The sequence below is a fragment of the Ambystoma mexicanum genome, chromosome 3q (genome assembly GCF_040938575.1).
Source record: "Ambystoma mexicanum isolate Mex_15411 chromosome 3q, UKY_AmexF1_1, whole genome shotgun sequence".
NCBI classification, from domain to species: domain Eukaryota; kingdom Metazoa; phylum Chordata; class Amphibia; order Caudata; family Ambystomatidae; genus Ambystoma; species Ambystoma mexicanum.
Genome location: NC_090926.1, coordinates 86,361,838 through 86,381,062, shown reverse-complemented (window position 1 = coordinate 86,381,062; position 19,225 = coordinate 86,361,838). Strand labels below are relative to the sequence as shown.

The following is a 19,225-nucleotide window of genomic DNA, read 5'->3' as shown; positions in this document are numbered from 1 at the left end:
ACCTCAGTCAGAGGGGGGACGCTTTGCTCCGAAATACATGTGGGCCGTTGTGCTCTCAGCCTGGTTGTTACCGGGGTCTTCCAGCCGCTTCTGGCGAGGTGAGGAATTCAGTTACGCCCATGGTAATGTATTTTTGTTAGCTTATTATCTTTTCTGTGATTTATTTCTGTGTTACCACTTATTGCTTTATGTATGCTTAACTATGAATAAATAGCTGTATAAGAGCACTTATTCTCCAACTGAGAGTGTGGGTGTGAGTCATTGCTTCTGCCTACCAGCGTTCAAAGTATTTGCTCTGCAATGTACTGGTGATAAATAACTGTCCGTGCACACTTGGCAAGCAAGACAACTGGTTACCTGGCCACCCTCTACCCTCTGGCCCAGGTCCCCTCCCCAGTCAGTCGCATACCTGCACTGCCTTCTGGCAACCCCCGCACTTGGGGACCGTTTTCTGTATCCCTACAGTCCCACTTCCAGCACTTTTTACTTACGGTTTATTTATTCTATTATCCCATATACTGCACTGTCCCCTTCCCCATGCACGTGCGATCTGAATGACACCTGACCTAGTAGGATCATGGTCTCCCATCTTCCCTCTGTTCCCCTCCCTTGCCTCGTCGCGCCTTGAAACACTTGTGTATAGGCACGTTATTAATGCCATATCACATCAATGATGGTCCAACCCTGTATAGTGCAGGCGCTCAGCTGCTTCATTTCTTCTGGTGCCGATTGATCATTGGTTCTTGTTCACATCACTCCCACCACGGGGAGGCTTGCTAGCCTTGGTCCAACCGCAGCTCACCCCAATGTGCCCTGGGGATGGGTAAGGAGCAGACCTTGTGGATTACCTGCCTTCACTGCACTACTGTAGGACTTCGGAAAGGACTGCTACCCAAAAAGGGTCCAAAACAAATTTAAGAGTCCTACAAGGTCAAGAACGAATCAAGGAAGGAGTGATTGATGTCTTTCCATGTAGAGGTAAAAGGCCCAAGGGAATGGGTAAAAGTAAGCCCGATTTACGGTGTCCAATCCCTGTTTAGGTAACAAGTGACTTGCCTTCTTGCATCCTACTCAACAGGCTTGGCTATGAGGGGAGGCGAGACAGGAAGGAAGGATAAGCCCACAGAAAACCAAGATGGAGGAACCCTTGCTCAGTCTAATCCTGCCTCCTTCCCAAACCTGCAAATTCAAAGGCCCTTTGGAACGCAACATCCCAGTGTAAGGCTGGCCTTTTGTTTAACGTGTGCCACTTTGAAGCTCTTTTCTCAGGGCGCTCATGAGAGCTTCCTGGGCTAGAGGGAGGTTACCCAACCTCTCAGAAAGGGTCAAAGAAAGACACTTCCCAGCCTTCTGTACCGCTGACTACAGCAGAGAAAAGTAGTCTAGAGGAGAATACACACAGCCAGCCATGGCTGGCCCAAACTCAGTGTGGGCAAGTGTACAATACAAATCAGGTGTGACTTTGTGAACTACTAATTAATGAACTACCAGACACTATGCCAAAACCCAGGTATGGCTCGCACTTCAAGATGGAATTGCTGACTTTCATCGTAAACATCGCCCCACCTAATTGGAGGCTGACAAGCTAGAGTTTCCAAAATTGAAAGCTGTTGGTCTGCTTAGCATCCCAAATAACATGTGGGAGGAACAGGATACTCGCTGAACAATGGGCAGCGCTACCGCTTCATCCCACATTATCTCGTTTGTCCCCAAAGATGCCCAAACTCACCTAGCTCCCCGTCGCATCCCTACACAGACCAAAACTCACTCCCTTGTGCCTGCTGGCAGCTACGGCCGAAGGATGCCCACTCCATCAACCCCTGACCTGGCCGCCCCGCAGCCCAGAAGTCACGGGCCCCACTCCTCGCCCAGATGCTTTGGAGCAAAGCATCTCATTCCAGTTCCTGGCAATAACCCCCCCTCGTGTAGTCCATATGGCCAAATTGGTTTTCAAACTGGTGTGGGCGGTGTCCATGGACGAGCTGCTACGCTGGCGTGCTCACCACCCCCACTTTAGCTGCCCACACACCAGCTGGGGAACACAAGCGAGAACTTACTTCACAACATCGTACGCATATGGGGGGGGGGCTGTACATGCCCCGTGCATGTAACCTAACAAGGTGGACCTTTCTCCCTCAAAGACTGCAGTTCCACCACATAATTTGTCCCCTGCCCGGGAGACTTAATCAACACGGCTATCATGTTCATAACAAGTAGGCAGCCAGTAGCAAAAGGCCTGCAAAAACGTCTATTCCCCCGTCTCATTCTGCAATGGCCGCTGCCGCATGTATAAAATGCGCAGCTGAGCGTAAATGCCAGTAGATAAGTGTCCAGATACCCCAGGGAGGGGGGTTAACCCGCAGGTGCGCTTATTATAAACATTTCTACAGAATACTTGCATAAAAGGTGTGCGTCCCGGAGGCCAGATATCGACGTGTACCCCAAACTGCCCTTTTGTATTCACATGCCTGAGAAGTTGCTTGACGCCGTGCGTGTGGCTTCCAGTGGACTGATGCTCCACCCATCGAGCTATTGAGGTCCCATGGGTAACTCGCCATCCCCTTTACATTAAAATCAACCAAGGCAACGCACGGCGCACAGGCCAGGCCCAACCACCCACATACGGCAACAAGAAAACACCCCCCGCTTGTGCACGTGTTTTTTGAGTTAACGCGGCTAACGCACGTGTACATGTGAAACCAGCATCAAACATTTTGCATGACCGTGGCCATCTGAGTGCAGTTTTAAATAACGCGGTTAACCCGCTAACTCCCGCCAAAAAGCAACTAGGCAAGGGGTAGCTAGTAAAGCCTGAGGCCCCTTCCCCTTGGCATGACATTTAGCCACCAATTCAACATCTAACTGCTGCAACCACTGCCTGCTATTTATCTAGAAGCTCGCTCTCCCCACCGGAGCACGTAATAGTTGCTGTACCAGCCCTCACTTTATCTCGATCTCGGTATACCCGCAGCAGAGTCCCCATTTCAGCAGAGTCCCCATTTCAGCAGAGTCCCCATTTCAGCAGAGTCCCCATTTCAGCAGAGTCCCACTCGCTCTCTATTTACCCTGCTCCATACCCCGATGCCCCTTCCTTGCCATAATGCCGATCCTCCTTTGCTGGAACCCCCACCCAATCACCGGAACCCTTCTTAATCTGTAACGGCCCACAGCAACACTTCCTCAGGAACAGCAACACAAACAAATCCACACGAAATCCTTTCAGCACGGCGAGTCTGTAGGGCCCTTCTGCCGGAGCAAGATGTCTCTGTAGTTGGACCCTGCTGATTATAAAGGGGCTTGCCCCGCCCCTTTCCTTTGTTTTGCCCTTCGCGGGCTTCGGGGTGTTTTGGCGCCGTTCCGCCCTGTACCCTCTCCTTTCCCCAGGGGCTTGGGGGGGGGAACAAGTTGTGTGAGGACCCTGCAGCGGTGACCATGCTGCCTCCTCCATTTTCTTTGGGTCTTTTCCGTCGTGAAACTATTAACAGCAACAAAGTTATAGTAGCAGAACTAAGTTCCTGCTCCAGTAGTCTGGTGCACAGCACGCAATGGATGCCACAGAGAAACATGACGGGAAAGACAAAATTGGAAGCTGGGGCGGGAAGGCATTTTCAAAGTGCAAGAACCAGGGTCGGGCACTGAGCGGGTGGCCAAGCGACATTGAGAAAGATGGAGGCGGAACAGAGACATCCACAAAATGCAAACAATCCAGCAGAGGAATTGGGCCGGAACAAGACGGTGTTGTACTCCGGTTAAAACGGTCTTGCCGGAGTGCAGTTCTTGCAGACACAAAGCGCACACTCACACCGCACGCCCCGGGTTGGGGAGGCTCTCTGCCCCCTCGACTGCCATGAGTCTCCTGAACGCAGCAGTCTGGGGCAAAGAGCTTCCTTGTGGTTGGGGGGTGGTGGGGCTACAGCACTTTCTGCATATCACACCTATAGAGAGAGAGTTGTTTCTGCATCTGAAAGTAGTCCTTTGCTCAACAGCCTAAGCTCAAACAATGAAACCGTCCAACGCTGTATATATGGCTCATGCTTCGCACATATTTTACCGTCAGGGTGACTATTCTGACAGACCAAGTGTGTATTACATGCTCAGAAGCAATGAACCTTTGAATTACTAGAACAGACACGTTTAATAAATTAGTGGTCATTTTATGTTCCCAAAAAGCACTTTTTTTTAGCATCCTATATTCAGGGCACCCACATCAATTGAAACTTGCTCTGCCCCTGCATTTCTGCCTACACCACTGACAACTAAGCCCCAGTCCCGCCCACATCACTGACAGTCCGCTCCCCTCCATAAAAGGGGCGGGGGGAGGGCGAGTTGGAGCACTGAAACAAACTCACTCACCTATCATCCGTCCACTAACACCAACCTATTGATCCACTCAATAACATGCCTTCCCCCTCTGTGGCTCATCAGTCTTCCCTCTCACCTACACCAGATCGGACTAGCCGGTCATCCGCATACTAGCAGACATGTTGGCTTTGCCAAATCTGGTTTGAAAAGTCCCCCACGTTTTAAGTAGCTTCTTTCGTCCTTAACCTCTAAAATCTGCCGGCAGTAGCCGCACTAATTAACTAACTCTACAGCCAAATTCGTTTAACTAACATTTCAAATGAGTAAGACAACAAGAAATTTCAAATTGACAAATCCTGTTTTCAGCAGTGACGAGGCTTATGGGAAATGGCAGATTAGATGTTCTACAAAGCGAGTGGTGAGGATTTGAAAGGGGAATGTAATCATTCGTTTACAGTAAAAATGACTGGTCCCGTGATGTGGCGTGAAGACAAGCTGTAACGATGCATGCCATGGTGTGCCCTAATAAAGACGGCCCCATGCTCGCCATCAAGGCAGTTAAAAGTGGGGGACCGATGACAATGAAATCAGTGTCTGTCACTTTGCGCAGTGCGGTCTGGCCTGTGGCCCCGGCTCATGGGCCACAGGCACGACACAACAAATGGTGACGAGAGGCAGATGATACGCGCGCGGGCACGCTAATATGCAATTAGCATATTATCCAACACTGACGTTTGCAAAGACTCGCTGTGTCTGGAGGGATTCACCATCCAACGCCATCCCGCCAATAAGAGGCACGGGCCATGCTCAAAGTTACTGTCCCCTCACATTATTATGAGGTACCCCACCACTAATTTTGAAACCTTTTTCGAGTCTGCACGCCAGACTTCCTTATTTTCATTGCCCCACACTAGCCTACTCCTCAGTAGGGTTGGTGGCAGGAAGGATACATCTACCCCATGTTGTGCAACAGTGTGTGCTGCTCTATCGCGAGAGTGCTTGGGCGCCCACTCGCTCGAGTCATCTGGGGTAACACCTGGCCAGGTGTAAGAGGGTTGCGCCTCCACCCGGGAGTGCCTGTGAGCCCACCAGCAAGGGGCGCGCACTGTAGCTGTCCAAGCCCAAAGGGCAGTGGTTACACGTCCTCCTGTCTGAAGGGGAGGATGGCATGCCGGCAACACCACCCTGAGGGAGGGCGTTCGATCAACAAGGCTCCTTAGCCTCACTCTGAATTTGACATTGATGGGGCCCCTGCCAGTCTAGGCCCACACTGGTAACTGCCACAAATACCTGGAAATGCACTTTGATGCCACAGCAGAGTACGATGACGCAGCCAAAAAGTCCACACCAATTTATTCAGCTGGCCCTGCAGTCCACAAGATATTAAAACGTTGAGCCCAACTAATAGATTGAACGCAGCTGCAGCCTTGTCGGAGTATTTCATGCCGATGGTCAATACAGACTATGAGAAATTCGTAATAACAATCGCATTGCAAAAAAGGTGACGAGAGTCTGGATGCATACCACAGCCGCCTACTGCGACTTGCATCTACCTATGCGTGGACTAAAGAGGAAGAGAAGTTAAGACTGCAAATAACCATTGGGTGCTCTTCAGTCAAACTACGCTGACAGAATTTCTGTGAGCCCGGGATCACGCTACCCAGAATCCTAGAGATGGGATGCGAACAACTGGCTGACGTCAGGGCATCCAGGATGGAGCAGCCACTGAAGTCTGTCAAACTGGAGGAGGTGCGCGCAAGGGAAAAACGCAAGCAAGAAACCCTGGTAGCAGAGGTAACTGGCTACAAAGAAAGCAACGTAACAGTGCCACCCGACTCCATGCACACAATGCAGCTATGGCCTTCCGCACAGCAAAGACTGTCCAGCAAAAGGGTACACCGGTACCAGATGCAGAACTCAAAATAACTTTGCCATGTGTGCAAAGCACCGACACCAGCCCTAGTGCCCCGAGGAAATGAATGGCGCCTGACAGAGCACCACAATGCTGCATCATCAGAGGTTGTGAGACAAACTCAAGAGGGTGGCGATGAAGACATTCTTCATATCGCCAGTACTGAGCATCAGTGGAAAGAGGAAGTCAGCCGAAATGCTCGGTGGGGACACTAAACACCACAATCCCAGTACTCCTGGAAACCGGGGTGTCAGTGAACGTGATAACCCACTACCAGAAACTATGCAGCCACTTTAAAGCACTGGGTGTGTGGATTTGCCCTTTTGGGAGCCAGACTCCACTACCTCTGCAGGAGCATTCATAACCCCAGTACAGTACGAGGAAAGAACGTTTAAAGAGCAATTCTTTGTGTCTAAAGTGGGCAACCAAACCCTGCTAGGGTGTGCAGAGGCCCTGAAGCTAGTACAATTCGCACACAGAGTCTTTGTGGAAAACGTGGAAGAGCTAGAGGAGCAATTCAAGGAGGTTTTTACAGGCGTTGGGTGGATGACAGAGGAACCCGTACACCTTTACATAGATGAAACGGTCCAGCCCGTGGCACTGAAGCACAGGAGAGTACCCTTCTACCTACTGTAAAGTGTTGAGAAAGAAAATACAGAACCTCATTGATCTGGATTCATTGATCCCTTAGTTGGACCGACACTGTGGGTGTCCTTAATAGTTGTCACTCAGAAGTCAAAGCAACCCGATAGTGTAAGAATATGCGTCAACATGAGGCTTCCAAATAAAGCGATCAAAAGGCAGCACCATATTACGCCAGCGATCGACAACATTGTGGCCAACCTGAAGGCGCTACTTTCTTCTCTAAACTGGATCCACAAGCAGGTTATCACTAGCTTGTGCTACACTAAGAACCCAGGTACATAATTCACAACACATGTCTGTCAGGAATGGCACTCTGTCAAGAGTGGCACAGGGCACCCGGGTAGGTTTTGGGTGGCTGCGCTGATGTAAGGTGACAGATAAGCACACACAGCAGGAAGCTCAACAAGAAAGAAGAATAGGCAACAGTAGCTGTGAACAAAAAAGGGCAGGGATTACAAAGGTACAAAAAAACTGGATTCCCTCTTGGGGTGTATGCAGAAATGGGAAAGAGTGTTCCACGGACCTTTGGAAACTCCAGCCTTCTGCACAGATTGCTATTACGGGGGCCCACTCAGTATGCTCATGGCTGGGAACAACTGAACCCTAAGGCACGAACAAGGTAACAGTACTTCACAAGACTGAAGCCTGTACTGGTCCAGCAGGAACCAAACAATGACACTGGAAACGCGACAAGGTAAGGGGCAGAGGTTGCCTGCCGGAAACCAATAGTCAAGCTCTGTACAAAGGATTTACATAAGACACAAGTGAAGACAAGAACAGAAATATCCAGGGAAAAGGAAGTCAAAGAGAACAAGGTTCAGAACAGGATCCGGAAGAAAGGAAGGGCAGAACCTAGTATCTAACTGTAGGGAATGGTGACCGGAAACTGTACACGGAATAGTAGAACAGTAACTCAGGGCTGGAAAGACAAGAGAAAGCTAGCAGAAGGAAAAGAAGGAAACAGTATAACGGAAATGGATAACCTAAGGGGAGGACAGAAGACTCAAGGAAGAGAAGGACAGGGATCAAGAACAGGGGGTTGCAAACAAGGAGGAGAGCAAGGGAGCAGTAGCCAGGAAACAGGGGGGCTGCAAACAAGGAACCAGGGCTGCAGTAGCAGATGGCACAAGGTGCAGGCAAACTGTTGTGGACTGCAGAGGACTGTAGCAGGGAGTCCAGAGGAGCCGGACAGAGAGCTGTAGTAGGCTGCAGACAGAGAGCCCAGAGGAGCAGGGCAGCAAGGAACGAGCCCAGAGGAGCAGGGCAGCGAGGCAGAGGAGCCCAGAGGAGCAGGGCAGCGAGGCAGAGGAGCCCAGAGGAGCAGGGCAGCAGGCAGAGGAGCCCAGAGGAGCAGGGCTGCAGGCAGAGGAGCAGGGCTGCAGGCAGAGGAGTGTAGCAGGCTGTAAGGCAGGGAGCCCAGAGGAACCGGCAAAGGGCACTGGATCAGAAGCAGGATAATACGGCAACAGGAACAGCAAACAAATCGTGGCTCAAGACAAAAAGGGGCTGGGAGAACTCTTGATGCAAGAGACTGTGCTCCTGCAGGCAGTTACTTAAATACAGCCCGGCCCTGTACTGAGGCTGGCTAATTGGCAGCACCTGGAGCAACACACCTGAAGGTAATCTGCCTCTTCCCTCTCTGGTCCTGAGAAGGTGGAAGCAGTACTGATCGCTAGGGTTTCTGGGGATTGTGGTTCCAATACTGATGAATGGGAATAGCCAGGAAATAATAACTGTAGCAAGGTGCATTATGGTACATGTAGTTAGGTGAATTAAATAAGAAAGTACCAAAGTCGTGCAAATGGAAATGAAGGACCAAAGTGTGGATAGGAGTTGTTCAAAGAGTATTATGAAGATAAATGAGTTCCAAATAGTCCATGATGGTTGCCAATGTGGGCGCCAGTGGCACAGGCATGACTGTCGGCCTGTTCCGGTACAAACGGCTCCACTTCTGAATCTAGTAGAAGGCCAAAGTGTTTCAGAACACTATCCGAGGAGCCCTGGACGAACTACAAGGGACTCGAATAGAAGTGACGACATCCTTGTTTGAGTAATCAGAAGTTGAACATCTGGAACGCCTGGGGGCAGTACTGGAAAGAATATGGTCACAAGGGCTCACCCTCCAGCGCGAGAAATGTTAGTTCTTAAAGAAAGTAATTGAATTGTGTTCCTATTCCAAGAAGGTGGAAGATCAGCCGACCCAACCAAAGTCTGAGACATCCGCGAAGCCAAAGTACCAGACACGATCTCTGAAATAAGAAGTTGCCTGGGCATGGTTACTTACTGCAGGAGGTTTATAAAAGACCTGGCAACCCTAGCAGAACCTCACAAAACAATCTACGCCGTGGCAATGGGCACCGCTAGAGCAACAATCGTTGAATGACATCAAAACCACCCTGACGACTGCACGTTGGCATTATTTAACCCTGGCAAAAGCACCAAAAATCGGTGCAGATGCCCACCCTTTCGGATTAGGAGCCATGCTCACGCAAGCAGACTAAGATTGAAATCGACAAGCAGTTGCCTATGCCAGTCACGCTCTGTCCCCAACTCAACAGAGATACTCTCAGAACTGAGATATAAACCTCGGCTGTACTCCAGGAATTCGGCCACTACCTTTTTTAGGATTATGGTAAGCCAGTACAGGTAGTCACTGATCATAAACCGTTACTTCCCATCATGACGGGTGGCTCGGCTAACACCCCGCCCCACCGCGCATAGAAAGGTGGCTGTTGGCGCTGCAAGAGTATAGTATGGGGTGAACTTAGCGTACAGACCGGGGGTGAACTTTGCATCCAGGCATGCAAACGAATGTACTGATGGTGGGCACGACAGTGTCTCGGAGATGGTAGAGTTTGTGAGGTTAGTTGCTGCTGAAACGATACCAAACTCCATGTAAGTCGCTGAATTGAAAGAAGCGTCGGCAAGTGACAGATGTTCGCGATTCCTGAGGGGTGCCATGGAGTCAAGGCAGTGGAAAACTGCCCTAGAAAGTTTCAGAAACAAGACACGTGAGGCAAAAGCGACCTTAGAACAGCTCTGGAAAGTAAAACACGAGCTGACCTTTACCGAGGATGGCCTCCTCCCGAGAGGCTCGCGGATGGTGGTCCCCACTGCACTTGAGAGGATGATCGCACTAGCCCGCCATGGACATCAAGGGACAGTAAAGACGAAGAGTCATCTCCGGCTGAAAGTGTAGTTTCCCGACCTAGAATAAAAAGCGGATGAATTTGTGAAGAATTGTATGTGGTGCCAGGGAACTGCCCCGAGACCCAAAGAATCCACTGCATGCCAAGGAGTGAAGAACCTTGGGACTGTGTTCACATGGACCTGGCTCAACGCAGCAGGTGTCATTTTCTTGTCATGGTGGACCAATGGTCCCGATACCCTAGTAGAATTTGTTCAATCCGTGGCCCTGCACGACGTAGTGCCCGTGTTGGAGACACCATTCTGTCCCCCCCCCCCCCCCCCCCCCCCCAAGGACAATCTGCTCAGACAAGGACCCAGCTTTCAAAGCACAGGTCTGGAAGAAATTCTGGTAGAGCAAGGAATACAGCAATGGAAGATCACCCCTCCGTTGCCACGGGCGGATGGGGAGGCAGAGAGACTCATGCGGACCCTTAACATAACTTGTAGAATTGCTCAAAGTCAGTCCATGTGAGAAAAGGGCACAATTACAATGTTTACTTGAATACCGCACCACCCAACACTGTTCAACTGGTATGGCCCTGGCAGAAGCCCCATTTCAAAGGTGCCCACCCAGGCACCCTAGACAATTAAGCAGTACGTGTAAATAGAGAGATGCTGATTAACTGGGAAAATGCACAGAGAGGCTTACGGCAGATCTGTTGGCGACTGGTCCTCGTGCCCACCCTAAACCCTGCTGGGAAGATGTCACTTGCACATTCTATGCTGGTAAGCTGAGCTGCGACCACATGTTTGCATTGTGATTCTGTCAGGGCATCTGCGCCTCAAATTATTGACTGATCTGCATCGATCAGCTCAAAATATCCTGCAAATCCACCTTATTTGTATTTCCTGTATGCATCTACACAACGATTCAAAAATGGCCACCACCTTGCCGCTTCTTCCTTACTAAGCAACAATCCTATCACAGCTTGGATTGGCCAGGAACTCATTTTTGACCAATCTTCGTCGCCGGTCAGTCAAAGGTCTACAGTACAAGGCCCAAACCTGTCTGTGCCTGTCCGGGCCGTAGCAGTGAACCGGGCCCCTCCACACTGACTGTACCACTACCTGCACCATCGCCTGCTCCAAACAGACCATAGGGTAAGCAAGCTTTGCATCCTCTGCCCATCCCTTGCATTAACTCCTAACTCACCAACATCATTACCGGAATTACAGACACTTACAAAAGTGGGCAACCCATACCACCTGCCAGCTTGGGAACCCGCTTCTCTTTGCTACGTTGAGCAAAGAACCGTGCAAAAATTACTTATCACCGAGTCTCTGCGTCCTGTTAACTCGGAGCTACAGTGGCGACCGCCAACGCTCAAGTTACTCTCTCCTAGCACGTCTGTTATTAGACTGCTACCAACTGCTCTACTCCTTGAACCATTTTTCCACAATCCATCTTGCTCCTCTATGTTGCTGCTAATCAGGCATGTGGCTACTATCAGTCTATCCCTTCAATCTATAGTCACATACACCTGGATGGCTGCGCCCTCACTGTTCTGCAATTGCCTCGATTTTCCCCAGGATGCATTCTGTGCCTATCGACTGTATATTTGGTATACACATGTACTCCTGCATCCTATGCTCATAAGTTTTGCGATATCCTGCAAATCCCAATTATTGATTATTCCTTGCCTTGAAATACTCCCTAACCTGCTTAGAGCCTTACGTGCTTAGACTCCAACATATTTGTCAAACATTCATTTTACCATACATGTATTGTAATTTATTGCATGTATGTACCCACTAAATTGGTGTGCGCTACTGCAACTGAGTTCACTCACATATGTATGATCACTCTAGACACTCCTGTGAGTCAGGAAGACTGCTTTATGATCCTATTCCAACTGCTACTCCCCTCCCCCATCCTAGACCATATCCTACTCTTCCAATTAGTAGCCCACCCGACCTCCTAGCTTGCTAAACAGTAATAGGAGCCAAGTCACTCAACCAACCCTAGAGTAACACTTACGGTGCTAAGTCATGTTCCTAATTATATTGCACCTTCTAATTTTGCTCCGCTCCATGCGCCTTTCTACCATGACCTCCTTTGATGTCAGCAATGACCCACTGCCTTCTAACCGTGACCCCAACAATACGCCCAGGACTCCTAGTATCTCTCTATCCATGTCAGTGAGACTACCCTCATCTGATAGCATACCACCCTCAGAATTCCTATCATCCTGCCTTCAAGCAGTATCCAAACCCGTGCTCACTACACCATCTACAATAAGCAATCCCCATCTCCTCACACCGGCCCAACGGAGCAAACGATTTACCACAAGACCCACACCAAACCAACCATGCTCACTAAAAAGTAGGAACTCGGGACTAGGCTCTAGATTTTCGCCAGTTCACTACTCACCCAACTCCAAAAACACTACCAAAGTTGTTAACCGCCTAAAGAACACAGTATAGAACGCTAACTCGCCCAGGTAAAACACATCCCATACAAAACGTAATCTGAAAAATGCTTCCACTAAGGGCGCACTCATTAATGCCAGCTCACACCTTATATATTGCCGACTTCATAACATCTCATGACCTCGACTTTCTAGAAATTACAGAGGCTTGGCTTCATGCTGCCGTGGGGTCCTCACTCCCTCACTATTCCATCATCTGTCATGACAGATTTTAATCAAGCTAAAAGGGAGGTGTGAGGGGAGGGAGGGGAATTCGCCTTCATTGTCAAAACTACTCTAGGCCGCACATACCAAGCCAATCTATTCCTTCAGCAGAACTACTGTCCATTACCTATCTCAGCATCCAGAACGATTACTATACACCTCATATATAGACCTCCTGGGCCTCTATCTACCTTCGAAGAGGACATTACCGTCCTCCTCAATGCTAATACTAAGCCAGGATCTCAAATTATCCTAAAGGGTGATCTGAACATAAGCTTTCAGGATCCTAAAGATCGCAAGGCGCAAGCCCTCGCTAATACGATCTCTGAATTAGGCTTTATACATCACATCACTGAACCTACACACAAAAAAAGGAAGGACACTAGATTGGTAGATTTGGGCGATCTCAATTGTGACACACATATCCTTTCCAACACACTGTGTGCCTGGTCGGACCATCACCTTATCACATTCACCATAAAGGAAAGTAACGAACCCAACCACCAGAACCTTTCTCCAAGCAACAGAGTAATTACTACCCCTGTTACAGCCGATCATCAACGCCTGTACTACACTTAGAAACCCCACTGTTTTTGTACAACCACACCTTACTCAAGGCTATAAACACAATAGCAGCCTTAAAATTGCACAAAGCCCAACCCTGTGTGCACCTAAACTTGTGGTTCATGCCTTAGATCATTACGCAAAATCTAAAGAAATGCAGATGCTCGCTGGAAGAATCTTCCATCAGAGTCCAACAAAGACAAATTCATAATAGCATCGCTTAACAAAGAGGCTATTGCCCAGACCAAAAATTAAATAAATAAAAACCTTACAATGACCGTATCATACATGCCAAATCTAGTACTAAAGAACTTTGGAATCCCCAGCCTCACCACCAAACACTTGCACTAAAGATATTACCAGGTGCACTAATATTCAGAAAGCATTATTGGATAAAATAACGAGGTTACAAGGTAAAATAGAATCTAAGAAACTTAGTCTCTCCTCTGTCACCTCTCAACCAATCCCATCAGTGCCACACTTGAACACTCACAAACTATTTAACTTTTCTCCTCTCTCTACTAAAGAGGTTGAGGACATAATCACAAAATTAAAAACTTCAAGATGTCGGGGAGACATCTGCCCTGCTCCTATCATCAAAGAAGCAGCCAAGGAACTGGCCCTATTCATCACGTCCCTAATCAACGCCTCATTTGAAAATAGCATAATCCTGAACAATTTATAAGACGCCTTGGTCCTCCTCTAACAAAAAAAAAAAAAAACACGACTCCAGACCCAAACATCCCCACTAACTACAGACCAATCACTACGGTTCTGTTTCTATTAAAAATTCAGGATAGAGAAGCCTACCTGCAGATTCAAGAACAAATAACCTCCTTGGTCTCAGGCAATCAGGCTTGAGACCCAAAAATGGTACGGAAACTGCTCCGATTGACCTCAAGACTCAAATTGAAGATCTAAAAGACAAACTTGCCCTCCTATTATTAGACATGCCGGCTGCATTCCACTTAGTAAATCACAAAATCCTGTAATCATCTAACCTCAGCAGAACATTTCTCCGATAAAGCTAATGCTTTGATCCAGTCTTTCCTTGATTTCAGATTGATGAGGGTCTTCGCACCTTCGGCTTCTGCTGAGCCAGCACCAGTCTTGTGTGGAGTCTTCCCACCCCCCCCCCCCCCCCCAAGGATCCTGCGTATCCCCAACCATATATAATGTGTTCACAAAGCCACTGTTCAATGACCTTGAGTATTTGGGTGTCAGCTACACTAATTATGCTGACAGCACCCAAATACTCATGCCTATCACTGGAGACTACACAACCGACGCAAAAGCACTTAATGACATCTGCCTCATCAGTCAAGCCTGGATGGATAAGCACAGACTGTCTAAACGATAAGACAGAGTTACTCCTCTTAGGATCCCAAACAAAACTCAATAGACTAGATGGGCAGTAACGCCTTCAATATTGATGGTAAGATCAGCAAGGTCTCTTAGGATGTGAAAACATTAGGCACCTATATTGACTGTGCACTAACTTTATCAAGACAAATCAATGTGAAAGCCTCCTCGACGGCTTACACCGGCAAATGAATTACTGTTTGTAGACCGTTCCTAACCACAGCTACATTGCATGTCCATAGCCAGAGCATTAGTCCTATCAAAACTAGACTATTGTAATGCGCTCTACCTGGGAACTAACCAACGGAACATAGAGTATTACAAAACAATGCCATCAGATCAGCGCTGAACATCCCTAGATAGCAACACATCTTCGAATCTAGTTGCAATCTGAACTGGCCATCTGTCAAAGGATTGCTTTCAAAACCCTGTCCCCTACACAGAAGTGCCTCGCAAATCTAGCACCCAGATATTTGACCAACAGTTTCTCACGCAACATTGCAGATCGTCCTACCAGATCTGCACAGTCACATTGCCTCAAGATCCCTAGGTTCAAACTCCAGAAGGCACGAGGTAGTAGCTTTGCTGTACGAGCAGCTAAGATGTGGAACACTCTACCTATAACTTTAAGAGCAGTACCTTCCTACCATGTATTCAGGAAAAACGCAAAAATGTGGTTCTTCACACAAGAGATTTAGAAACTTTCACTCCACTTTTTTGCTTGACTGCACTCCTGTCTTGTACTTTACTGAACCTACTGTATTTCACTAACCTGTATGCAACGTATCTTTACCTAAGAAATGCGCCCAGATGCCTCGGGGCTTGGTGCGCTCTACAAATAAAAACGCCACTCAAGGTAGTGACGGTACACGGCTTGCAAGTGAGAGCAGCAGACAGCCAAGGACAAATTACTAGGAAATCAAGCTTCTTCCATAAGCTAGCAGGTTCTCCAAGCCAAGAAAAGAAAGGCACTGGAGAAGATTGAGTGGTCGCACTCCGCACCTGATGAGTAATGGTGACAATGATGAGCATTGAGGGCCATCACAGGATGGAGCGACTGACCCGAACCCAGAGGGCACATCAACCAGGTGGGAGATGTGCCAGAACTGATAAGAAAGCGACAATATCCCATACGCAAGTCCAGGTGCCAGCAGGCATACCTGCAAGACTATGATACAAACATGTGTTGATAAATTGCACAGTTATGTGTTTGGTTGTCAAATGTTCAGGTTTTGTATGAAAAGGGAGGAGTGTGATGTGGTGTGAAGACACACTATGAGGTTGCATGTCACAGGGTGCCCTAAAAGACAGCCCCATGCTCACCTTCAAAGCAGTTACGAGCGGGGAGCCAATGACACCGGGAATCAGTGTCTGTCAATGATTTGCATGTTACACAGTGCGGCCTGATCCTCCAGCACCCTGGCTCATGGACCGCAGGAACACCACAACAGTACCTGCTTTTCGTTTCTGGTAGAAATTGAATAATACAGTGAAGTTTACAGCCGGTGGTGAAAATGACAAATATTGCTCCGATTTCTTTCCTCGTTAGCCAATATGCAAACAGTACACATTCTTCGAGCTCTCTGCTCATAAAACTCACAGAGGGTCAGGCGCTTCTCCAAGCAAAGAGTTGAGGACAGACCCATTTCCTCGGCTGGGGCCTCCCTCTGAACAGCCTCCGTGCCTCTCTGCAACTTGAGCAGAACCACCTTCGGTACCGGAAGCAACTCAAGACCTTCCTTTTCGCTTCCGCTTTCTCTCTTCCTCTCTCCTGCTGATGCACCCGACTGCTGCGTCCACTGGTGACCTGGTCACCCCCTGAACCTGGGCCCAAGCTCCTGCATATCCAGCCGCCCTCGCACATCTTTCGGGCTCCCAAGCACTTAAGGTATGTATCTGCAACCCTACACTCCCTTTTCTCTGCACTTATGAGCCAGTGCTAGCTGTACTGGTGCGTTAACTGCACTTCCCCACCCCTGGCACTTCTCCCATTCCCTCTTCCCCGCACTTGCACGATCTGAATGGGACAAGGCCTAGTAAGATCGTTATTTTGTCCTCCCTTTTCCCCCCATTTGTCTTGTTGCGCCTAGAAACACGTACAGGCACGTTATAAATGCCATATCATACCGGCATTACGCCTAGAACTTGGAAGTAGAATGTCCCTTACTTACCCACAATCCTCAGTTCATTTAATTCCAAGTCAGATCATGGTACCATCCACACATCGGGCAGGTTGTCAGTACTGTGACGAGGAAGAGTAGCATTACCTCCATACCGCTCTTTCTCGTCCCAATACTTATCTAGGAGGTGTAAACAAGCCACAATGCATGTGGAGGGCGCAACGAGACAAACCAAGACACTGCATCGATCCTGCAGCCACCACCAATTATTTTGTAGAAGCAACCAACCTAAGGCTATAGTTGGCCCACTGACAACACCCCTTCCCCACAGGAACCATCCCTGGGGTTATTCACATTAAGTCTGTAGTGCGTGATTAAAGTTTTGGGATCCGCCTAGGTCGCCGCTCTACAGATCTTGTGAAGAGAGACCTCCTTTGCATCAGCCCAGGGGACCACCATGCCGCTCATCGACAGCAGAACCTGCAACCCAGAAGCCAAAGCAACGCAGGCTTACTCCATCAACTGGTGGACACCACAGACTCCTTCCTGCCCAAAAGCCACCAGGAGACTACTGTCTGACCACTGAAACCCCTACGTCCCAGAAAGGTATTCCAAGACCCACCATCGGACATATAGGGCATGCCAGGTCTCTTCAGGCATGAGGGGATCTTGAATGCTGCTCTGGACAAGAGTAATCACCCTCAGTTCCAACATGCTTCTTCTTCTCCTTGTGCTTCCCCATAGCAAGAAGAGGTATCCACAGTCCGCACACCAACCCAGCCCACTCACAGGCTGCACAAAAAAACAGATGCTGCAACCGGTCACCAGCAGGGGGAGTGACAGCACATTCGCCAATCATAGCAAGGGAGTGCAGCACACACCCAGCAACACAGGCCGCATCAGGAAGGACCCGTACAAAGAGAGGGGCGCAAGAATGGGCCGCAATAAACACCCCCCGCCCCCTTTCCCAGAACAGAGGCATGAAGCAGGAGGCCAACGTGTCACTTCACCTGGAGCCCCAGACCCAACAAGAGGACCAAGAGGGTCAGAGAGACAATTGCAGAATCCAAGCACCACAGTGATACAATAGCCACTATACCGCTGGGCAGGTGCCACCAGGGAAGTAACTGCAAGTTGCTCCCTCGACCCCACTCCAAAAAGGAATCCAGTCCCTGTCAGAGACTGGAATAAAAAGAATGAACTGTGGGAAGGTATGGGGGCATTATACCTCCAAAGTAAAGGGGGTGGGCCTGTGAGGGAGGCATGCTCTCATGTGCAAGTACTGGGACGTGGAGGTAACGTGTTCTTGCGATCATGTACCACCATTGCATTTACAGTGAATTTGACAATAAACAATACAGTTCAACAGCTTAAACGTAGAGGGGGGGGCGGGGAGGGGGATTGATTATGTAATCTACGAACTAATTAAAAACGCACATCAATAAAATAAATAACAATTCGGGGGAAGTTTAGCATCTATCATATCATCGCCCTTTCATTCGTGCAGTATATTTGTTGCTCAAGAAAGACACGGGGTTTGTTATATTTTTGGGAAGCGGGGACGGTTAGGGGGTAGACAAGTCACTGAGAAACTTACGTTTTCGGGAGTGCACGAGCAGTTCTCCGTGAACGGCCAGTCTACGAAGGTCTTGAGGCGGTTGGTGTATTCGTACATCTCACTGTACTGGTGTAGCAAGTCCATCATTAACTCACCCCCCAAGACCCTCCGATGGAAAACGCCCCAAAAACTCCAGACCTTGCAACCGGAAAATAGGCAATTTAAAGCGTAGCCAATGACTACCACGAGTCAGCAACCAGGAGGCCTGCTTCCTACGGCCTACCTATCGCTCAGACTGACAGGCCACACAACACCCTGGCTTAAACCTTGTTTCCCTCGGATTCACAAGCCACACCCACCGCGAATCCTGCCTGCATCAGAATACAAGGCAGCCCCACTTTTACGCCCGACTCAAGCTGTCACTTTTCAGCTCACGTCTTGCCCTGAGCCCCGACCGAGGCCTTAATCACCATCCCACGTAAGAACCCATCCAAACACCCTTAAAAACACATGCAATCGGCCGTACTTTCTCTAGTGGGGAAATACGCGGATTGCACGTTGGAAAAAATAAACTCTTCGCCTCTCTCTGGCGCTATTGCAAACGTTCTACACGAATATACATGCACTCAACATAGCTGCGGAGCGGTCGCGTATCACGTATTTTCAGTTAATTTGTGATTACTTTTAGGTAACTGCGTTCTGGGAGGCGTAGGAACATTCGTGTAATGAGGTGGGGGGAATATACAAGTCCCAAAATGCAACTGACTACTAACATGGCAGCACTGTATCGCACAAGTAAGTATGCGTCTATAATGGAATGCCCGCCACTCTTTTATCAGAGAATGCAGAGAGATTCAGAGCGTTCAAGTTTCCCGTGGGAAGGCCACCCAGTCCTGTTTTTATTTCTTTGGCGTCGCGGTTTTGCGTTTTCTTAGCAGTT

The 19,225-nt window shown here is 48.9% G+C and overlaps 1 protein-coding gene across 1 annotated transcript in view; it reads right to left on the bottom strand.

Moving 5' to 3' along the window:
• The window catches only part of LOC138581799 (baculoviral IAP repeat-containing protein 5.1-like), a 139,760-nt gene extending 120,795 nt beyond the window's left edge, over positions 1-18,965 (bottom strand). Inside the window, exon 1 of the mRNA XM_069652817.1 lies at positions 18,325-18,965. Within this exon, the coding sequence (XP_069508918.1) occupies positions 18,325-18,432 (108 nt within the window). The 5' untranslated portion in view covers positions 18,433-18,965. The remainder of the gene's footprint in view (positions 1-18,324) is intronic.
• Between the last annotated feature and the right edge of the window lie 260 nt (positions 18,966-19,225).